The sequence below is a fragment of the Eublepharis macularius genome, chromosome 5 (genome assembly GCF_028583425.1).
Source record: "Eublepharis macularius isolate TG4126 chromosome 5, MPM_Emac_v1.0, whole genome shotgun sequence".
Lineage (NCBI taxonomy): Eukaryota > Metazoa > Chordata > Lepidosauria > Squamata > Eublepharidae > Eublepharis > Eublepharis macularius.
Window position 1 is genome coordinate 85,535,432 of NC_072794.1, and position 24,001 is coordinate 85,559,432.

General features: G+C 40.8%; 2 protein-coding genes across 2 annotated transcripts; one reads left to right on the forward strand and one right to left on the reverse strand.

Moving 5' to 3' along the window:
• Nucleotides 1-4,334: 4,334 nt before the first annotated feature.
• Nucleotides 4,335-11,115, reverse strand: DMRTB1 (DMRT like family B with proline rich C-terminal 1). Its single transcript, XM_054980390.1, has 4 exons — nt 10,689-11,115; nt 7,847-8,076; nt 6,842-6,986; nt 4,335-4,438 (listed from the first exon to the last, which is right to left on the reverse strand). The coding sequence occupies exons 1-4, from the start codon at nt 11,113-11,115 to the stop codon at nt 4,335-4,337; spliced, it is 906 nt and encodes a 301-aa protein (XP_054836365.1).
• Nucleotides 11,116-22,349: 11,234 nt separating this feature from the next.
• Nucleotides 22,350-23,564, forward strand: LOC129330362 (phosphate carrier protein, mitochondrial-like). The gene has a single exon (XM_054980391.1). It carries the CDS (start codon nt 22,350-22,352, stop codon nt 23,562-23,564), a length of 1,215 nt encoding a protein of 404 aa, XP_054836366.1.
• Nucleotides 23,565-24,001: the final 437 nt, after the last annotated feature.

A 24,001-nucleotide genomic window follows, 5' to 3' on the forward strand; every position in this document is an offset into this window, starting at 1 on the left:
TCTGTGGGGGCGAGTAGTTCATGTAGACTGCTTGACTGGAATCTTGCTTAGCTTGAGACAGTTTGATGACCTGTCTGTGGCTGTTGATGAGGACTTGGCCTCTCCTTCATCGTTGGAATCCAGGTCTAAGAGGCACAGGAGTGTCTTGCCAGAGTCTAGATCAGACTCTTGGAAGGTCTTTCTGTTGCTGTGGACTACCAGGGCTGAATCCACACACCCTCAGAGCGTCCCGGCGTTGCGCTAAATGTTTGCTAAATGTTTAGCAAACATTTAGCACAACACCGGGACGCTCCACAGGTGTGTGGATTCAGCCCAGGTTAGAAGCTTGATTCCACCTATACCTGATGTTGGCATCAGAGAGTTTCCTTGAGTTCCATTCTTTTCTGCAGTGCTTCAGGAGGAAGGTCAGAGAAGACTTTAATCTCACTGTACTTGAACTGAAGTGAGCCTTTATTGCAGGCTTCATTTAATATTTTTTGTTTGGAGCGGTAGTAAAGAAATTGGGCAACCACAGTGGGTGGGCCAGTGGGTGGGTGCTGAAATCAGATCTGTTGTTGTGGGGGGCCAAGTCTGTAAGCTTTAGTAACGACTGGAGCCACCTCCTCTTCTAGATCCAAAATCTTTGCAAGCCATGATGAGAGGAACTCAGAGATCAGTTTTCCCCTCCATGTTCTCAGCCAGGCTTCTAAATTTTTAATTATTCTGGTGTTGGCTAGACTTCCATTCGATAATTCTCTCTTGCGTAATTTTCTCAGAGTTTTGAAGGTTTCTGATTTCCTCCTAGAGAGTAATGCTCAGCTCCATGGCTGATTCAGCAGTTTGAGCCACAGATCTGAGTGAGTTTTTAAGCTCCTAAATTGAAGGGAGATGGGCTCAAGAAGGCTGGATAATTTTTGAGAGAGGGAATGTTCAAGAGTGAGCAAGTCTTTTTTTTGAAATGGTTGCTTCTTTGTCGCAGGTTTTGCCTGCTTGTTGCCCACCTGTCATTTTGTCCACCTCAGTGTCTCGGGGCCTGATTGCTTTGCTGGCTCCCCAGACGAAAAAAAGGACTTAACTGAGAGTGGTTCCAACCCTGCTGGTTTGCCCCAGGTGCCAGACGTCTTCCTCATACCTTTTGATGTAGGTTTGCTGGTTTTATGAGCTTTAAAGAAGCCGCAGGGGAGATCTGAGACGGGAGCAATCAGATTAAGCGGCAGCCATTCCCATGCGGCACTCATGCGGTGCCCTCCAATATTTTGACATTCTCTCCACCTAGATCAGCAGCACCATCACAATCCAGCTAGCAGCCACACATCATGTATTTCATTGCTCCACCTCTTAAAGAAGAAAAATATCTGTTGTTTGCAAAATCATTTTAAAAAGTTAATCTTTTTTGGAAGTTAAGTCATTTTTTAAAATAGTGTTTTAAACAAGCAATTCGTGGTGGAGGAATAGTCAAAGAAATCATTGAGTCTGTGGTATATTGAACACTTAACATTTAAAAACTCTTGCCTAATAGGAAACTATTGCTCTTGCTGAAGCAATATCTGTACATGGGAATGGGCTAACTGTAGCTGTGGCTGTGATTTTTTTAGTGCAGTCCTGTGCAGAGTTGTTTCAGCTTAATCCTATTGCATTCAATGGGTTTAGACTGGAGTAATTCTGCACAGGATTGCATTGTTAATTACTGACCACCACCACCCAACCAACACAATAACTTCCACCTTCCAAAGCCACTTTAACACTAATGCTACTCACATTCCTATCCAAAGCTCCTTGGAGAAGACAACAAGTACATTTTTATGAGCATTGTACATTATGATTTAAAAACAGTGTGCTTGTTGTAAATTTGGGTAAGTATGAGTTCATAAATTTATTGGGCATCTAAAACAATGGGAAATTTTACTAAAGGGGAAATGATTTTTTTTAATATTCCTATACCTACTACATATAGGTTCCTGAACAGCAAGATTTTTTCTTCTGGCATCAGATTGCTAAAACAGTCCCTTGTGGTGAAGCCAATAGACTCAGGCTTCATAACTTCAAGGGAAGAGAGGGATCAAACTATACCTTAAGGAAAGGATAAATAATAGATACATGCAAATCATTATTCTCTGATGGTTAACTAAAACCAGACATAACTTGAAATGGGGATATTTTGATAATGCTACTATTGTTAAAGCATGAGAAGAGTATGAAATGGTTATGACCCATTACGAAGTATCCTCTGATTATGGGATGCTGTATTTCCAACTTTTTCAAGTATGAATGAAGAATTCAACCCTACAACAGTAGCTCTTTTCAATGGTAATCACTTTTTTAAAGATCTTTTTTAAAGATCTAAAATTTATCTGCAAAATAAAAACATTTCAAAATGAAAGGATGGTATCAACATTTTAATGCATTTAGTCCCAACTTGTATCAAGGACATTTAACAGAACATCAGTAACAAATCATTTATAACAGATAAAAGTAAATAATGTAGAACACTGTTTTTCATCCTTATCCAAATATTATTTTTCTGAATTATTACAAAGGGAAAACTCCTCCCACCCCCCACACACCAGGGCCGTTTCCACACGACTTACCGGCCTCTAGAGCATTGCACAAAACATGCAGAAGATAGTGTCTTCTTGTGCGAAATCGCGCCAGGAAGATGCTATCATCCGGGAGTTTTGCGCAACATCACATCTTACTGGCGCGATTTCACGCAAGAAGACACTATCTTCCACGTGTTTTGCACATCGCTCCGGAGGCTGGAAAGTCACGTGGAAACGGCCGAGGTAAGATTTGTGAATTTTAAAACCAATAAGCTACTTTTCTCCAAATTAAAGAGGAAATCACAGAGCAATAAGTTGATTGCGGCTTGTTTTCCTTGCTTCTTCCTACTTGCTGCCACTACTTTTGGCCAGTCCACCATCTAAGACGAAGCAAGTATGTAAACCTTGAGCAGAGGAATTAGCAGCTGAGAGAAAGGGCATTCCTGTGTAGGCCTAATAAACAAATATGACTGTCTGCCATTATGTTTTCAACTTATAAGAATGTACCACTTAAAGCTGGTAGATCCAGAAACAATACTTCATTAGGGCAACAGGTATAGGAGAGTTATTTCATTGTGTCTCCTGCTTGAGATAGAACAACCAGGTAGAAGAGAGGCAAAAAAGGCTGACAGGAAAAGGGTTGCGCACCCCATCCCTACCAGCTGCTACCTGATCAAAAATATATCCTCCAAAAGCTGTTTTTCTTTAGAAAAAGCAGCTATAAGGGTTGCTTTAGATGCATATCTCATTAGCATGCTGATTGCTCTAGAATCATACATTTAACTGCTGCTTGAAACTTAGGCCGTTTTCACACTACTAACATGCTTCCGTAACGTTGCGAAACATCGTGCAAAAAACGTGGAAGATGGCATCTTCTAGCGAGAATTTTGCGCAATGTTGTGCAAAACTCTCGCGAGAAGACGCTATCTTCTGTGTTTTTTGCACGATGTTTCGCAACGTTACGGAAGCAGGTTAGTAGTGTGAAAATGGCCTTAGATACAGTTGTGGCAGTAAACCATATGAAACTCACAATTTCATTTAAAGTGGTCACATATTATGGAAAGAGGACCTGTACCATTAACTGCTTAATAGCAGACAGAAGTTCATAGTTCTTCTGTTTAGCAAACATGTTTTCTCTGTTGATCTTGGCCTACTTTGCAATTGCTAAAAACCTGGAACTTTTATCCCTAAAAAGCCTCTCACCAGCAGATAACTCTCTCCTGGGGCCTGAAAGAAAGAAATTGCTGTAACTGCAGATATAGCTGGGGTTATCAATTGGCCTAGCATCCTGCTGGGGCTTTACCAGCAGTTTGGCCTGCACAAGGGGTAAAGTTAAGTAATATCACCTGCTAATGTCTACACAACCACATTCCTATTAAAGGCACAGGATAAGCTGGCGTTAGCAGTAACCTTAGAGATAGAATTTTCTCTTTCAGCACCACAGCCTGGAAATCTATATTACAGTATGCCTGAGCAGGACTTTAAAAAGAGTACTTAATCAGCTCATATGATTTTTCACAAGCTACATGAGTCCTGAGATGAAGCTGTACCATACTCCATCCTCTCTGTGAATAAAAAGGGAGTCGTCATGATGACATCAATGCAAGCTGCACCAAACTCCAAGGGGGGCGGGGAGGATGAAATTTCTATGTGGACCCAAAGGAGCTACAAAAGTAGTGAACATAGTAACTGTTGTCCTATAAAATCTTACAAATCTGAATGACTGTATTGGGATTAATGTCAGTTTAAACCAAAACAAAATAATGTTTTCAGCAATACATCACTTATACATAACAAAACTGATTACTAGTGCATTTAATGCTTAGAGTATGAGGAACACTCTCCACTGGCCTCTTCTTGAGATGACGGCTCGCTGTGCTCACTCATCACTCCGGAATCCTGGCTGTCCATCGTAGCAGCTGAAACGAATAATAATAATCCAGTTATTTTGGCTTGTGTGCCTAAATTTCTCTCCATACATAGATAGATTTTAAATTGGTGATTGTAAAGAGCAAGAGGATTTATTTGAGACTCTGAGTAGTTTTGCACTCTTTTGCTTATAATAGGAGAATATTAGAGACTGAAGTTATAAAAATCAGTTTGCTCCTTCCTACCTGAGAGTGCACTGGAGATGATATGTGCTAAAGCCCCAGAAGAAAAGTTGATACCACAATTCAGATAACTGGACAACAAGAATATTGACTCTACCCCTTCAAAAGCAATTTTTTGTAGAGTTAGGGCTTACCCGATAGTAGACACTTGCCCTTGGGCTAATAAATATTGTTGTATTCTAGAGAAAACATTAGAATCACACTTTTTCAAAGATTACATGCATATTATACACACAATGGCTGTCTCAAAGCTGTTTGCAGAGACAAGGATGCGCATAGTGAATGCAGGAGTTGAAAAGGCATATCACTTGTCGCAGAAAGTTCATAGACAATGCACTATGGTGAATAACTAGAAGAGAAAGCATCTTGTCTGCAGAGGGAGAAGGGGTACACATATAGAGTTTCTACAAAATATACTTGAGGTTAACTGCTTTCAAAGGATACCTTCCCAGATTAACAGAAATACCTGCTGCAAAGCCATCTACTTTTCCAGTTTTCAGACAGTCTAATTATTGCCAGGAAATAGTACCAGGTCTGTCTTTATAATGAGGCGACTTAAGGAAGTTGTGCCAGCCGGATCTTGAGGAACTGCAATGTCCTGTCATTCCTGCCACTAGCCTCCCATCATCAGCCAGCTTCCTCTTACTTTTCCAGGAACAAAAAAAGGTAATTCTTCTGAAGTCCTTGTTCCTCCAAGCCTCCTCCAAGTTTGAGTAGTGTATACAGGGTTGCCACTCTTGGAAGACACAAATCTGGCAAGGGGTGGGGCTCACCCCTAGACTTACCCGCTGCCCAACATGCAATCACCAGCTCATAAGCATAGGCTCTATAAGCCTACAAAGTGTGTGGGGGGGGGGGGTGTTCAGCACTGTGATCAAGAATGCTGCTTTTTCAAATATTGCTGATCATGGGGATGGAGCTGACACATGCCCACTTTGTATACATGTAGACCCTGTGTTCATGAGGGGCCATCGTGTTGGTGAGTGGCATATGTTTAATATGTTTTGTTCATTTTAATGGGACAATGCACTTACATTTCCCACTGAAATTAACAGAGCTTAAAAGTACACACTTTGGTTGGACAGTACTTTATTTTTCTTTGAATTCGGATTACAGCAATATTAAGCCTGCACGGCAGCAAAATTCAGGACATTAATTTGTTCACGTCTCACATCTATTATACCACCCTTCCCCCACGGAGCTCAACGTGGCAGAATTTAATCAAGTGATTACATGATTTTTCTCCTCACAACAAACCTCTGAGGAAGGTTAGCAAAAAGAAAATGACTGCCTCTAGGTAACATAATAATTTTTATGGCTCAATCAAGAACTTGAACCTATGTCTCCCAAGTCCAGCATTCTAACCACTATAGAATACTGGCTCTCAGTAAGTTTTCCCTAAGTGCTCAAGGTCTTTATTAGGTTCAGACTATCAATACCATTTTACTCGGGAACCTCTGGAAATGTGGGAAGCCATTCTTGCCTATCCTGGCTCAGGACATAAGACCTGAGAAATCTAAGTGTAAAGTTTTAATAATTAAGAGCTCTAAAAATAGCAAGACAACATTTCAAAAGGCATTAACATTTTTGATGAAGTTTCTCCTTCACAGATTTTAAAAGTAACATGCATACTCCGAAGGAGGTAAGTAGACAAAGCTTGATAGTTTCAGAAAGCTTTGAACATTAAAAATAACTGTTGCTGAAAATATAATGATGTAGAAATGGACTGTGACAAATAATAGCATGCCACCAATTTAAAAATCAAATTGTGAAATTTTAACCTCACTGCACATATGAATTATAACATGATGATATCCAATACATGTCTTAACTTAAGATGAAACAAATTACGCACCCTAAATTCGGACAATGTACAATAACAGAGCAATTCTATATACGTTTACCCCAATAAATACAGTGGGACTTGCTTCTAAGTAAACCTGCGTAGGCCTGCGTTGTAAAATGCAAGGAATGGGGATACTTTGGATATATAACAGAACTCAGTGTGCTATGTGATACATGAGAAAACTGAGGCGTGCAGGTCTCACAGTATTAGGCTCTATGCTTAGGCCTCTCTGCAAATGTACAATACAGCATGTGAATATCAAGAGGGCAAGCATGCATGTTATCAATTCTTTACTGTACATATGTTCCAAATATCCACATGTGGCTTGTGTAACACTGCCTGAACTCATTCTCATTCTTACTTACCAGATGTTTCCTTGGCAGTTTCAGCAACAACATTTAATGGGAGAGGTGGTGGAATGTAGTGAATCCCTGGCAGAAAGCCCTGAGGTATAAAAGGTGTCAGCGGAGTGTAATAGCCAGGCTGAAAGTGCCCACTGGCGTCTTGAATCTATACAAAGACAAGAACCAAGTACACACAGTTGAGCGTGAATTTGAGCCATCATATCAAAGACCAGAAAGGGTGGTGCCCAGGACTGTAAGCTAAAATCTGTTTTACTGTTATGTCATCCATACCATATACTTAGGCTTATGTAGCTAAATGTATTCTATTGTATTCTTGCGCTACAAGGAAAATCAGGAAAAACCCAGCAAAATCCCTATTGATGTCATATACCATGTCCAATTTTTACAAAACATCCATCTACACAGTGTCTGGTTGGACCTTGGACATTTACAATAAAAACAATGCAGCAGGAACAAAGGGTTATGATCTTTTGTGAAGAAAAATATTTCTTTTCTATAAAGTCCAGCAGGTTCAATTTCTAATGCAGATACTGTAATTCCTCTAATATGGACAATTAAGTCACATCTACCTTGTGCCTGATTCTAGTCAATCTACATTCCTTCAGGAAAAAATGTTTGGCAGACAATTGCATGGATTCTCTCACAAGCTATCTGAGAAAGGAGATGTACATCTGAAGTGCTATCAAATATCCATTCCCATTAAAAGCATAAGATAATATTTGGATGTGCATTCCATTTATGCCTGCCGTACCTAAAAGGAAGGATATCTGAGCATGTGAACTTTCTGTGGATATTCAGACCCCTGTTGAGGAAAAGTAGAAAGCTCGGGTGGAAATAAATGGGCAAGTGTTACAAAATCCTAAGAACATTTCATCTACTTACCTTCCAAGGCAATTCTTGAAGATACCTGCTGCCGAAATTAACTTTTCAAAAGTGTTGCAAGACATGCACTCTTGAAATTGAAAGAACTGCATTGTGCAATAATATAGAGAAAACACTACTTACTGGCAAAGAAGCAACACTCCCATGACTGGTAGGAAAGTGTCTGAAACCAGTTTGCAGGGGTAATACTGATGCAGGCGGTGGACCTCTGTAACTTGGTTGGTTGATAGTGAATCCCACAGAGAATGGATGGTAAGGATACATCCCAGAATACCCAGGGTACACTTTGGGATGCTCTCTTTCTACAAATTCTGGACACACAGCAGCACAATCTTGAATCAAAGTAGGATGGTCTATAGAAGAAATAAAACGGAATGGTTGGGCTGAATTTGTAGGGTAGATTAATACAAAAACGGTATGTGAGATGAATCTGTATTTTTGTATTTTTAAAATGTTGTGCTTATACTAGGAATATTCAATGTGCTATTCAGACATTTCCTCTACCAGCTGGATGACCCTTAAAATGAGCAGCATTGTGTGACTGGGAGAATTATCTAAATGATCCAAATGCAAGGAGATTTACTAGAGAAGTCAGGGATCTGAAGGACATCACTGTTAGTCAAAGGTTACCAAAATCTAGAAATTGATGTTATCCTGTGATACTGAAACACATTCATACCCTGTTGGTAGATTTGCAATACCTATGGATGGAACATCTAGCGTTCAGTAGCAAACCTAATGCATTTGGACCCAACACATAGGTTTATTCAGCACTAAAAGAATTATTCATTCATTTGAATTATTTATATGCTGCCCCTCAACCATCATTACTCCAGTGTCAGTGAACTCCAATATAAAATATAGTATTGCTAATGAAACAATTTTTAGGAACTAAACAAGTTGGCAGCCATAAAATCAATGGAAAAGAAATAAAAATGTATTTCCTGAGAAGAGAACAAGATATGGGAGAAAATAAAACAAATGCCTGGATGAATAAAAATGATTTCACTTTGCTACTAAAACCAAGCTGATCAGGCAGCAGGTAAGGGGAGGCAATATAGAAACCAGGAGCCACTATGAAAAGGCCCTCCCACTTCAAAAGGTAGGGGGCACACAGAGAAAGGCCATGGAAGATGTCCTGAGTGTACCTAAGGGAACAGGCAATACTTTGGGTACTCTGGTCCCAAATCTAGAGGTTTTAAAGCTAAATACAAGCATTTAGAACTGTGAAGAGAAATGAACAGGCAGACAGTGTAGTTCTTTTACTATTAGGGAGATAAGAATATCGTTATTTGCACCTGTTAAGTCTTGTTGTTGCAGTCTGAACCAAATGAAACTTACAAGCAATCTTTAAAGTTAGTTCCTAAGTAGAGTGTGTTGCTATAGTCAAGTCTAGATGTGATCAGAGCATTGGGTAACCATGTCCAGATTCTGCCAGCTGAGGAATGGCTGCAGCTGTCTCACCAATCAAAGCTGGATAATGGTAATGCATTTGTAGGTACAGATCTAATAGTAAACCAATACTACAAACCTGAAACCCTTGGTCAGCAATAAGATCAACTAACAGTACACTCTGTGTTCTGCATCTCTTCTAGGTAGTAACCAACCAAAGAATAAAATCTAATGCTCAGAAAATTTAAATATATACTGCATATCTAATTGCAAAGATAAGATCTTTTTTAAAAACAAAAATTTGAAAAATTCAAAATTAGGAAACAGTTCTGAATTTGAATATAACATATTCACTGTTTAAATGTTTGTCTTGCTTTTGAAATTCAACTATTAAAAAGGTAGTTTTAAATCATATTGAAATTTTCCAGGCAAATATGTTATGTTGCCAAATTTATTATTTTAAAACAGCTGTTGTTAGGGTTGCCAATCTCCAGGTGGGACCAGGAGACCACCCAGAATTATGACTGATCTCCAGATCAGTCCAGATCTCTGTCGAGATCAGTTCCCCTGGAGGAAATAACTATATTGGAGGATGGAGTCTATGACATTATACCCCTCTGAGGTCCCTCCTCAAACCCCTCCCTCCCCAGGCTCCACTCCCCAAATCTCCAGGATTTTCTAACCTGGAGCTGGCAACCCTAGCTTTCCATAGCATCCATAACTGAAATGGGGAAAACATCTATACATTTGGATCCTTACAAGGAAATTCAAATTAGGAATTTCAATTCCTTAAGAATTCCCCTTCCCCTCAATTCACTATTTTTCAAAGTACAAAATTTAAATGCAAAATAAGCTTCCATAACAAAACTTAGTAATATCCTTAATTAAAGCTTGCTTTCTTTTTTATACCATATAAGCAATGTATTCTATACAAATCTTTCTTAGTTTATCTGTAGAAAAGACCAAAAGTCCTGTAGCACCTATAAAACTAACAAAATTTGTGGTACATGAGCTTTCATGAGTCACAGCTCACTTCTTCAGAACGGCTATCCATCTTGATCTATCTTGGTTTATCTGCTTAGCAAATCCCCTTCTGTTCAGGGATATCTATAGAATATCAAATTGCTAATTTCAGTTCCAAAGTCTCTTCTTGCTAAATTGGAAGTTCACGGGTATGCATGCCCAGCAAACTCTTAAACAGTGCCTGGCTGCATAAAGGTGTTTTCTTTCTTTCTTTCTTTCTTTCTTTCTTTCTTTCTTTCTTTCTTTCTTTCTTTCTTTCTTTCTTTCTTTCTTTCTTTCTTTCTTTCTTTCTTTCTTTCTATCTATCTATCTATCTATCTATCTATCTATCTATCTATCTATCTATCTATCTATCTATCTATCATTGAAACAATGAAACACAGCCTAACAACCTCCAAGACTGGATTTCTGCAGCTACAAAGTCCTCAGCTAGGATATGGAAACTGCAAAATAAACCCATACTATTTTGTCATGGAAATAGCAATCCAAGCTACCACTGTCACACAGCAAAACATACAGTCAACGTCTCAAAAGTGATTAGTTCATATACCTAAGTCAATGAAGGTTGGAGAGCTAGGTTTAGGTGGTGTCTGGCTGGTTCCTGTTCTGCCACTGTTGGTGACTGCTGAGGTAATTTTGGCTCCTTCATGCATGACAGCCCCATGATTGCAGGGTTCTGAGGGGTGCAGTCTTGAGCTCTTTCTGATACTAGCTGCAGGAGTCACTTGAGCTTCACTAGGGCTGCTGTGAGTAGATGGGAATGTTTCCCTGGGTGGTGAGTCTGGGCTCTGTCTCTTCAAGGCCTTCTGAGCAGCCATGATCTTCTGCCGTTCAGCGATGAGAGAGCATTTCTCACATGGGCACTGCTTCCAGCGGCACTGGCCTGCATGGCCCTTGACTGGCACCACAAACCCATGGTTCCGGCAGCGTGAACATTTTGGGGCCCGAAGGGACTGGGCCATGTCTTGGGCCTCCATAGCAGGTAGCTCTGGCTATAGTCTTACACCAGTACTGAAATGGTAAATCTAAATAAAAATCAGCTCATGTTCTGCAGAAAATGGCTACACAATAGCAGGTCAGCTCAAAGCCTAGCATAAAGAAGGGAGGAGCTCTACTTTAATGAGAAAGAAAAAAAAGTCTGGGTATTGCCAACCCCCTGGAAGAGGAAAGGAGTATTTAATAGCACTCCCCGAAAGAGATTAATTAAAGTATTTGAAAGTAATAGTATTTATTCAGAACAGATCGGCTATCTTATACTGGAGTTGTTTAGATTGAATGAATATTGCATTTTGAAACATGTTTTCAGAAAAAAAATAGTTTAAAATTAAACATTGGATTCACAAACAGTCACTGTTCCAAAAAAATGAGATTTAAGATAAATGATAAGGCATTGCAAAACTGCCTGATTTTTGTTTCTGTCATATATTTTAATCTGTCTGAGTCTGCAGTTTGTTCCAGTAGCTGACTATGCTGAAGCTACTGTTTGGTATCTACTGGCTTTCCTCAGTGTTTGTTAATTAATAGAATAGGCTTAGTTATGAACACGGGTTAGGGATCCCAGGTGCCAGCTGGTGGTGGGCAATCTCCCAGCGGTTTACTTGCTTGCTTGCTGGTCACTGGTGGGAGGTTTTGTACCACCCGGAGATTGCCCACAATTGGCAGCCACCCCCAAGGATACGTGCAGTGTGAGCGTTTACAGCAGGCATGATGATGTCACTTCCAGAAGTGATATCATCATGCAAGCGCAGGAGTGCACGTGCAAAGACACACACGAGGAAGGTATGAGTTAAATGCCAGGTCCCGCCCCCCCCTCAGGTATACCCCCCTTGTATACCCCTCGGGTATACAAGTCTGAGTTAGTTATAAAATTAGCAGCAACTATCTTACAATTGGCAATGAAGGTTGGATTCAAGCTTTTTTGTAGTACAGAACTGTATGTCCTGTGAAACTAAGTGAGATGGCAGGCTGTACTGGACTTTGATAGTGCTCTGAAAAACCAGCCTATATAGAGAGGCTGTAGCAATGGAAGTCGATGAGATTCCCCCAGAAAAAACACATAGCAGTACTGGTAATATGGGAGTTAAATCAGTCTTACAGGTTGATTGTTCTAGAGAACCGTGCAAGCAAGTATTTTACAGAAATAGTGCATGTTGTTCAGCAACACACATAAACTTTCCACTTTGATTACAGTGGAAAGGTTTAGATTTCAAAAGAGGCTGGAAAATGAATCTCTTCACTCTTTTGCAGCATAATTTTTTAAAAAAAATTCAGAACATTGTGATATTAAAGACAGGCTTGATGATATATTAAGAGACAAATTTGTATATGGAACACAGTGAGAGTTTACAAAGGACACATTTAACTGAGAAAATCTGACTTCCAATTGTGGAGTAGAAATCAGATTGGCAATGAAAACAGAATCTAGGGATGCAGTGAACCTCCAGAGAAGACCTCCATAGGAAACAGAGATGCACAAAATGGTTGCTGAACAGAGGAACGACTTACTAGAACTACAGGCCCATGTTACTGGCGTGGCAATGAAATCTACTTTCCTGCTGAGTTCAAGTGTGTATGCTGCAGAAAATGCAATAAAAAGGGAAATATTCAAGGAGTATGTGACATCACAAAAAATACAAAAAGGCAGCAAAATGCCCAAGCCTTTGACCCAGAAAGTAGTACCGCAGACTGTAAGAATGGTATAGCAAGGCTGGAAATATATAATATGAACAAAAGAGCCAAATCACATATTTGGTTGAAGACACTAATTATAGCTGGAAAAGTGTTTAACATGGACCTGGACACAGGAGCTAGTATATGTTACTTCACAAGCAGAATTTTAAAAAACTTTTGCAGATATTAAAATGAACAAGACATCTCTATGGTGAAGATAGGGTTACCAGGTGTCTGGTTTTCACCTGAACAGTCTGGTATTTCGGGGGACTGTCCAGGGAAAAATTCCCCCAATACTGGAACCTCCCCCTCCCCCTGCTTCCAGAGGCAGCTCTAACTATCACCCAACCTGGGTATGTAGCCTCCTGCAGCTGTGTGACACCACCACTGGCGCATGGAGTGGTCAGCCAGCCCGGGTGCCTGGCTTCCTGCTGTTGCATGCCACACTCAGAAGTAGCCAGCCAGTCCAGATGCCCAGCCGGTGTGAGGTTTGCCCAAGAGTTACCAGCCAGACTAGGCACATGGGCAGTCTTCTGCAGCTGCACTGCACCAGCGGGAGTAGCCAGTCATCCCAGGTGCCCAGCTGGCATCCTCAGCTGCGTGGAATCATCAGCAGTGGCCAGCCAGTCCTGGAAGTGAGGGTCAATGGAATGTCACTTCCAGTAATGATGTCATTGAACCAGGATGGGAGCTTGTGCACGCTGCATGCTTGTGCAACTATTCAAAAAAAGGTTAGTGCTGCCTTCCCCCTCCGAAGTCTGGAATTATTCTGGACCCCACCTGGCAAACCTAGGTGAAGACGTGCAAGATGAAGAAAAAAAATCTGCCCCTTGGGAGTGATATAAGTTGATGTGGAACTTAATAACAGGAAATAATTGTAAGACAAATACGGCTGGGTTCCAAGCTAAGCATATTCTATTCAGTAACAAACACAGTAAGTAAAAACTGTAGATATAACAGAACAGCAGATTCAGCATAACCAGATAGTAATGAAAACATAACTGCAGATTTTCTTAGACACATTTAAATATATAACAACATCAGTGCCAATGAGGTTCTTAGGATTTACAATGGACTGTGAACAGAAAATAAGGAACTCTTTCCCAGGTGACTCTGCTGCGGAAAGTGGGTTGGCTCAGGGGTCCTCAAACTTTTTAAACAGGGGGCCAGTTCACTGTCCCTCAGACCGTTGGAGGGCCGGACTATAGTTTTTAAAAAAAACTATGAACAAATTCCTATGCACACTGCACATATCTTATTTTGAAGTAAAAAAACAAAACAGGAACAAATACAATATTTAAAATGAAGAACAAGTAAAGTTAAATCAACAAACTTACCAGTATTTCAATGGGAACTATGGGCCTGCTTTTGGCTAATGAGATGGTCAATGTCCGGTTCCATATTTGTCACTGCTAGTCGTAACAAGTGATGCAAGTGTGCATCAGTTAGTCTAGATCTGGTTGGAGATTTCAGATGTTTCATTCTGGAGAAAGTCTGTTCACAGACATAAGTGCTGCAAAAGATGGTTGCCATTTTGAGTGCATGGTTCCTAAGATTAGGATATGTCTCAGAGGGGAGAGATGCATAGAAATTAGGAAGGCTGCTTGACTTGAATGCGTCTTTCAGAGAGTCACAATTCTGCAGTTCAGCCAGTTAGATTTGGTAAATTGTATCCACATTTTCAATGTCAATAGAAAATGGGTTACGGAAAAGCTGTATGTCCTGTTCATGGAGATGAAGCTCTTTAAATCTAAATTGGAACTCCTTTTGCAACTTTTCCAGTGAATCCACACATGTTTTGTTTGGGAATGCAACCAATGGTTTTTCCGCTAACAGATTTTGAGTTGTGGGGAGATGGCAGAAATTTTCCTCCTTCACTTGTTTGATGAGGAAGCCTAATTTTACTTCAAATGCTTTCACATGTGATTGCATATCACAGATGAGCTTCCCCTTTCCTTGAAGTTGCACATTAAAACTGTTGAGTAGCTCTGTTACATCTGTCAGAAAGGCAAGGTGCCATTTCCATTCTGCATCATTGAGCTCTGGTACTTCTTTGTTTTTTGAAAGCAGAAAAGCTGTAATCTGTGGAAGTAAGTCATAGAAATGTTTCAAAACTCTCCCTCGACTCAGCCAATGGACTTCTGTGTGGTACAGAACATCTTCATGGGCAACATTTAGCTCAGACAGAAATTCCTGAAATTGTCTGTGGTTTAGTGCATTAGCTCTAAAGAAGTTAACACAAGATACCACAATTTTCATAACAGAGTCCCACTTCAGTGATTTACTACACAGCGCTTGTTGGTGGATGAGGCAGTGTATGGCTATTGGATGAGAATGGTTATGTTTGTCCATCTCTTGGTTAATGCAAGCAATTACTCCTTTCTTACACCCTACCATGCTAGGAGCACCATCAGTTGTCACACTGGCTAGTTTAGCCCAGTCCAGCTCCAAACCATTCACAGTTTGGCAAACCTTTTCATAGATATCCTCTCCTCTAGTTGTTCCTTTGATGCTTTGCAGTGCAGCAAGCTCTTCTGTGACTTCGAAATAGTCATTCATCCCATGAATAAAAATTAGAAGTTGTGCAGAATCACAAACATCATTACTTTCGTCAAGTGCCAAGGAAAAATAGGAAAGTTTTTTTGCGGAGTTTTGCAAATGCTGATGCAAATTGTCTCCCATTTCTTCAATCCTTCGTGTAATTGTAGGTCCTGAAAGACTCACTGTACTAAATAAATCGGCCTTCTCTGGACACATCTCTTTGGCAACAGAAAGAAGGCATTCTTTAACAAATTCTCCCTCCACAAATGGTCTGCCAGTGCATGCTATTAGCTTGGCAACTTGAAAACTTGCTCGCAGTGATGAAATATTTAGCTGCTTCTGCTTCACAAAAGTATTTTGCTGAGTTGTCAATGTATTTTTCAGTTTTAATATTTTATCTTTTCTCACTTCTCCGACCAAACAATCATATTTATCTTTATGTTGAGTTTGATAGTGTTGACGCAAATTGTATTCTTTGAACACAGACACTATATTCTGGCATATCAAACACACAGCTCTTTCCTTGTACTGCATGAAAAAGTGATCATAAGTCCACTGTTCTTTGAATATCCTACACTCCGAGTCAATTTTTCTCTTTCTTGATATCATTGTTTCCTAGGGGTTCCAAATTGCTATTAGGAAAATACCAATATATATATATACAGCGCTACAAAAACTATATACCACAATATACCAAAAATAATATACAGAGCCGGTTCCTCCACCACCTTTCCAGTTCACACTACCCTGCGCAAACCGCACTGCGATCTGTGAACTCACACAGGAATCTGATCGCATGGGTGAGAAGACCCATGCAATCAGATTCCACTGCAGGAAAAAAGAAGGCACGTATGCCTTTTTTCTTCCGAATCTAATGCGAGTTCAGCCATACAAGCATATGGCTGAACTCGCACTGCTCAGAGATCGCAACAGTGTGAACCGGGGCTTACACAGCACACAACAGTCATACAACATCATACACAACTGAATAGCAATCAGAATATAAATGCACTTACTGTCAATTAAATTGGGTTTCCTACTCCTCGGCTGTCTGAAGAGCCGGATTAAGTTCCCATGGGGCCCTAGGCAGATTACCAGTTTGTGGCCCCCATGCGATAACACTGAGCACTGACCATTTGCATTAACACTGACCGCTGACCATTTGCGATAACACTGAGCACTTACAATTATCATTACCACTGAGCACTGACTATTTGCATTACCTCTGAGCGCTGACCATTTGCATTACCTCTGAGCACTGACAATTTGCATTAGCACTGAGCGCTGATTATTTGCGTTATCACTGTGATGCAACCCCCCTAGAAACCACCCCCAACCAACTTTAAAAAAAAGGCTCTCCTAACTTCAAAAAAAGAGGCTCTCCTAACTTAAAAAAAAAGGCGCCCCCTATCTGCAAAAAAAAAAAGACCTCCTAACTTCAGGAAAAAAGGCCCCCCTTAACCGCAAAAAAAAAAGATCACACCCGAGACTGAGAGGAGGAGTCGAGAGACAGAGAGAAGGAGGGGAGTCAGAGAGTGCAGCACACATTCCACATATGCACACTGCGGGCCCAGGACGAGTCGGCTGCTAAGCAGGACAGGCAGCGGCGGCAAAAACACCTGGCGGGCCAGATAGATGTCCTCGGCGGGCTGCATGTGGCCCGCGGGCCGTAGTTTGAGGACCCCTGGCTTACGTAATAGAAAATAGACTTCACAGGCTTTGTGCCTCAATGAGCCTCCAAGGAAAGTTGGTGTGATGTATATACATGGGTGTAATGAGAGGGTATTTGAAGAGGCAGCCCTGCTTTTACTACTAATTGTAGATCAAGGTGCTGTGGCTGATTCCTGCTGGATTTGCCTGTTGCAGTGAAAACTAGATTTGATATTCGGGTTGTTTAAAAACTTGTTTGTTTTACTTATTAAAGCTTTAAGCAGTGATCAGTTTAATATTTGCATATGTGTTTATGTATTTGTATACATTTATACAGTGGACCCCAGTGTGCTGTAGCAATTAGAGTTTCAGATTAGGACCTAGGAGACCAAGGTTCAAATCCCCGCTTTGCCATAGAAGCTTGCTGGGTTATCTTTGGCCAGTCATATTCTCTCAGCCTAACCTACCTCAGAGAATTGTTAGGAGGATAAAGTTGAGAAGAGGAGAATGATGTAAGCCGCTTAGGTTCCCATAAGGGAGAAAGGTGAGGTATAAACGAACTAAGTAAATTTCAAGCGATTTGACAGCCATAACTAAAGTTCAAGGACATCATATAGACTTTTGCCACTTTCTCAGTATGAATTAGCCACTGAAGAATTTCAACGGGCATACTCTATTTTCTCCTTGGGCATCATTAGGATATGATGTGATTGCTGCAACCTTTTACTCTTCTTTGGTGGATTATGCTGGGATATAAGATTAACTAACCAAATAAATAAAATATTATCAGGATGTTGTTTCCCACTGACTTTAACATGTAAATACATGCAAGAGGAGACTTTTAAATTTAGAATTGCCAGTGCTTCATTTATATTATTTTTTTTTATTGGAAAATAATTTTCCATGCAATAACTGCACAAATCATAAACTTGTACATGTCTTGATATGCAAGTTATAGCTTGCATATCATTCCATAAAAGGCAACCATGAACTGCACTTTTGAATAATTCTGTATATCATTTACCATTCCCTGATCAAAACCTTTTTTTCCAGTTAATTTTTCTGTTTCTGCCAGACTTCAGATTGTGCTTAGACATTCTTTTAATATTGGATGATTATTGCTATGCCATTGGCTGGAGAGTATTTTTGCCATGGTTAAATTCTAAACTAACTCGTATTACTCTTGTCAAATCACGCTGCTCAAATAGCCAAGAGACATATTGAATGGGGTTCAGACAAGCTAAGCTATGTTTAATCATCAGCCTAATTACACATAGACCTTCTATCATCCTCAATCTTATTTGATATGTTTTCCTACTCTCTTAGGTCATCTGCAAAAGAATCGTTTGAGAATATGTTGAGTATATTTTTCCTTCTCGGTGGAGAACTGTCTGCAGTGGAGGAGAACATCCTGGATCCTCCCATCCACTTCAAGAGAGAGGGCCCAAAATGTTGTGCCCTGAACAGGGGATTTCTCTAGTTATGGTTCTGCCTTGGCCAGTGACCTGTTTTAGTACTGCTGATTTTAGGATTTTTCATCAACCTCTCTGTTTCTCTCCTTCAATTTTTATTTGTTTAGTTGATAAAAAAGAATTAGAGGGAAAGCCTGACACAGGATCTCTTTGCCCAGAGGGTCTTGCAGTCTCTTGCAGAGGGTACATGTTGACATCAGCGCTTCCTGTCTGCTCTATTCACCAGCCCTAATCTGGCAGAGAGAGCTCCTCCTTGATCGCAGAGACTGCGAGGAATTTCTTAAAGAAACTAGGATATACACTAAAGATCATTAATACCCTCCTGGCTTTCTGCAGGCTGACTACCAGCATGGAAGGCATTTTACAGTTAGTGGAAATACAAGTACATCAGTGCTACCTGCATCAGAACCAAGAAGCTTCAGGGTTTCCGGCAAACTAGATTCATCCAGGGATTTAGATCAAACACCCAATTCAGAGACAAGATGCCAGCATCTCACTGGTCTAAAGCCTAGGGATACACATATACTAACATGATCACCCATGTGCACATACTCAAAAGTCCATGCTAAAGGCACTGGTCTGTTGGTTAAACACATTTATTAACACAAACTAGCAAAAAAAAACTTGCATAGGTTATGAAATACTGAAAAACAAACTCCAGTACATTACAAAGTATTTTATTCCTTAGAAGGGTTAAACATAAAAGAGTTTTTGCACTCAGAGAAGACATCCATCCAGAGAAAGGGGAGTAAGGAGTCCATAGTGGCTCAAAAGAGAGTAATTTTCTTACTTTACTTACACAGTTGAAAAGATTATTATTTATTCTATTATATAAGCAATAATCTGGTTCACATACATGCTTTGGTGCCTTGCAATTGACCATGTGGATTAACGCAGTTCTATTTGTGCTGCTCAGTGTGCGACGACTCATGCATACACGCAAATCACAATTCGATCATGCAGTTTATCAAGCAATGAAATACATATGTGGACCATCACTAAGAGTTTGTATTTACTTGTTAAATTTTATGATTGTTTTAAAACATTTGTTAACTTCACAACAACCTTCAGAGATAATGAACAAAATCCTACCTGACAGAAGGAAAATATGATATACTGCACAAAAGTACGAGAATAAAGTTAATTGTTGCCTAATAATGATTATGCTGTAAAAGCTCATAGGCCTGTAATCTAGCTATCCTTAAACATGCCAACATTCATTTTAATTTGTCGTTACATACCAATGCAGCTGGAATCTTTGGGGTTTTATTCATTAGGGTATTTTTATCCTACCCCTTCTCTAAGGCATACATGGATCTCTCCTCCTCCATTTTATCCTTCCAACAATTCCATGAGATGAGCTAGGCAGAGAGAGAATTTCTGGCCTAAGGTCACCCAGCAAGTTTCATGACCAGCAGGAATTTGAACCCAAGGCTTAACAACGCTAACCCAACATGCTAACTGTTACCCCATGTCTGGTGATGAAAACAGATCTAGGAAAATATACGTTGAATATACCACTAGGAAAAAGGATCAGATCTGAGCCCCTAATTATCTGAGAAGGGGAGCTTTGACTCTTGAAAGCTCATACCCTGGAAATCTAGTTGGTCTTTAAGGTGCTACTGGACCTGAATCTTGCTCTTCTACAGACCAACATGACTACCCACCTGAAACTAAGTTTGAATGTCTTCAACTCTAATATGGCAAAAAGATATAAAATCATGTGAGAAACTGCTCAGAATCTGTTAGATACAGCTGTTGCTAAAAGGTCGACTTCTGCTTCAGGCTTCTGCTGTTGAAAAACATGGCCAACTCTACAGTGCCTCCACTGGGCTTTACCCTCTTTAGTTTTTCCTCTTTAAGCAAGGAATCTGCTTACATGGCAAACCTTCTCCAAGGCACTGACCTCTTGGGAGTGGTAAGAACAAATGCTTTGGTGTGAGTGTGAAACTATTTTCTGAATATTTTTTGTACAGAAAGGCTAGACTTGGTATCCATTATGGGTGGTTAGTGAGTTGAGTTCAAACAGTCCTCAGAAGCTTTATGGTTACTTGGCTGTGTGGAGATTATTGCCAGAATCCAGTGGGTGAATAACCTGAGCACTCCCAAGGCTTTCTCAATAATAACTACGTAATGCACTTGATCTCTGCCTGCAGGAATTTCTTCAGATGACACTCCTCCCTCACTTCTTTGCACAGTGAGATCACAGCCCCACTGTATTGGGTCTGCACATCTTCCCATCCCTTCATCATCAAAGAGAAGATGATGCCTGGTTCAAGACTTCTCACGTTCAACCACAGAGTGTATTAGCAGCAACTCAAACTCTCCTAAGGAGGACAGAGAGGGAGACAGAGATCCTTTCCCTCTCTGTCCACAGAAGGCTAACCTAGGGTTGCCAGCCTCCAGGTGGTGGCTGGAGATCTCCCAGAATCACAACTGATCTCCAGTTGACAGAGATCAGTTCCCCTGGAGAAAATGGCTGCTTTGGAGGGTGGACTCTATGGTATTATACTCTGCTGAGACCCCTCCTCTCCCAAACCCCACCCGCTCCAAGCTCCACCCCCAAAATCTCCAGGAATTTTCCAACCTGGAGCTGGCAACCCTAGGCTAACCCCATCCATGACTTAAGAGAAGTGCCATCTTAGTTTTCTGCACATGATAGTCCTTGACCACACTGCCTCCCTTTCTGTATGAAGACTGGAAAAGACCAGTTCTATGGAACTTAATCCTCCAGAACCTAACATAATAAAAATAAAGGAATAAACATACACAGCTGGTCTTTTTTTTTTTTGAGAAACCATTTGCATTCCATCTGCTTGTTTTACCAAGTAATTTTTTTTGGTTATAATTCTGATCTTTCCTACCGCAACATTTATTTGGGTTCATTCTCACAAGCTTCCTTTTGTTCAAGATTGTGTGTGGAGAGTGCCCTGAAGTCATAGTCGATTTATGGCACCCCCTGGTGGGGTGTTCATGGCAAGAGACTAACAGAGATGGTTTCCCATTGCCTGCCTCTGCAACCCGAGTCTTCGTTGGAGGTCTCCCATCCAATTACTAACCAAGGCTGACCCAGCTTAGCTTCTGAGATCTGACGAGATCTCATGTTCTCACTCATGTTCAAGATTAACAACTACAAATTAATATTAATAATTGTAATTTGTGTCCCAAGAAGATCAGAATGGCATTTTATCCCACAAAATCTCTGTGAAATAGCTTAGACCAAGTGACTTATAATAACCACTGAAAACACTATAGAGCTGTTGCCAGTGTCATTCTTACTTTCAGCCCCTTAATTTGTCTTTTTGCTACCTATTCCTGGGGCAAGGGGGAGAAAGGACAGACTGGCACTAATAATTTTAAAATGTTGTTTGCATAAATTCATGTTAAAATTTATTGTTACCACTTTGAGAAACTGTTTCCTACTCTTTTGACACCAAAGGAGGCTTAGTAATATGAGTTTCATGGAAAGAAATGTCCTTATTTTGCATATATTTAACAGCCTTCCTCCATCCTGCAGGCAGTGTTTGGCCACTAGAGGCCTTATCGCCATTAGCAAAGATTCTAAACTACAGAGGAATGCCTAGGAATACATTAAACCTTCTGGGAGGGTCTAGGCAGAGTCTCTATGGTTAGAACCCTGGAGCTACTGGCAGTTAGAAAACAGCAACAGTTCCAAACATTTCCAGGCCTTACTCTGTATTTTGAATATGCCTTGCCCTCTTGCAGATTTGGGGAACTGCAGTTCTTAGGAGGAGACTCGGAGCAGCAGGTCTTTTCAGCACATATCCTGGCTGTGTGCTACAGCTGCCAGCTCTTTGTGGAGTGTTAATTGAAGTAGTATTAAGAGCAAATCACTCAACAGCCAAGAGAAAGAAGAAATGGAGGTTCCCAAATGCAGCAAATATTCCTACTCCAGGTTCTGGTCGCAGCTTTGGGCACTTGCTTGCCCTTCTTGGAATTCAGAGACGAACAATGAAAGCTATACTACAGCTCTTCAGTGTGAGGCCTTAAGCAACTGTAGGGAAATGGATGCACAGCCCTCCACCGACAGTGTTCCACCTTCTCTGCACAAACTTCAGCCCTGCCTATCAGCAGCTTCCATAGCTCATTGGGTGATTCCGTCTCCTCCACCACCACCTCCACCACCACCTCCACCACCAGAAGAAGACTATAGCTGTGAGTTCGGGTCACTAAAGTATCTGATGCTGTGCTCCCTGGGTGGTGTCATAAGCTGTGGAGTGACTCACACAGCAGTAGTACCGCTAGATGTAGTGAAATGCCGGATGCAGGTGGAACCCAAACGTTACAGGGGACTTGTGCAAGGCCTTATGCTTACCGTGCAAGAGGAGGGAATGCGTGGTCTGGTCAAGGGATGGGCCCCAACCGCTATAGGTTACTCCATGCAAGGACTTGGCAAGTTTGGCCTTTATGAGACCTTCAAGATATTTTATGCTGAATTGCTGGGACCTGAACGTGCTTATTTGTGGCGGACCAGCCTCTACCTGGCTGCCTCAGCCAGTGCAGAGTTCTTTGCTGACGTTGCTCTGGCTCCAATGGAAGCAGTCAAGGTACGAATTCAGACCCAGGAAGGCTATGCCAACACACTGAGGGATGCGGCTCCAAAGATGTTCATTGAAGAGGGGCTGTGGGCTTTCTACAAGGGAGTGGGCCCACTCTGGATGCGCCAGATCCCTTATACCATGATGAAGTTTGCCTGTTTTGAACGAACTGTAGAAGCTCTCTATAAATATGTCATGCCCAAACCTCGTGATCAGTGCACCAAAATGGAACAACTTGGAGTCACCTTTGTTGGTGGTTATATTGCTGGTGTCTTCTGTGCTATTGTTTCACACCCAGCTGACTCTGTAGTATCTGTGCTCAACAAAGAAAAGGGCAGCACTGCTGTTGAAGTTGTCAAGAGGCTGGGCATATATGGCATCTGGAAAGGCCTCTTCACCCGTATCCTGATGATTGGTACCCTAACCGCCCTGCAATGGTTCATCTATGACTCATTTAAAGTTTATCTCAAGCTCCCTCGGCCTCCACCACCTGAGATGCCCGCCTCTTTGAGAGAGGGGTTGTCATTAAAATAGACCTCCAAATAGACTTCCACTCTTGTGTTACACTATAAGAATTTCTAGTCTACTTTTTGTGTGGTTATTGATGGACTATGGATCTTATTCTAATCCAAACTAAGGACCATAGTGCATCAACAATATATTAAGCAAGCTACTTAAAACATCGGTGTACTGCAGCATTGATGTTTAACGAAGAGTTAGCAGAATAATCTGTAATTTTGTTTTAGTATTAATTGTGCTCAATATATGTAGTGCAAAATGCAGTTTATAGTTTATGCAGTCTTATTTAATATGTTGTTATTAATAGCTGGTAGCTTAGTTGGTTGTTGATTCTTTATAAAGTTCTTAATAGTCAGCATCAAATGGCATCCTCAATTGTGCATTATTGAAATCTGACTTATTATAACTGAAGCACCATTACATCACAAACTTTTAAATTCAGTAAGCTTACA

Coding starts and splice junctions, on each gene's coding strand:
- DMRTB1 (XM_054980390.1), bottom strand. CDS start 11,115: ATGGAGGCCCAAGACATGGCCCAGTCCCTTCGGGCCCCAAAATGTTCA. Junction 8,077..10,688: donor TCCAACCTTCATTGACTTAG/GTATATGAACTA, acceptor TTTCTTCTATAG/ACCATCCTACTTTGATTCAA. Junction 4,439..6,841: donor AACTGCCAAGGAAACATCTG/GTAAGTAAGAAT, acceptor TATTCGTTTCAG/CTGCTACGATGGACAGCCAG.
- LOC129330362 (XM_054980391.1), top strand. CDS start 22,350: ATGGAGGTTCCCAAATGCAGCAAATATTCCTACTCCAGGTTCTGGTCG.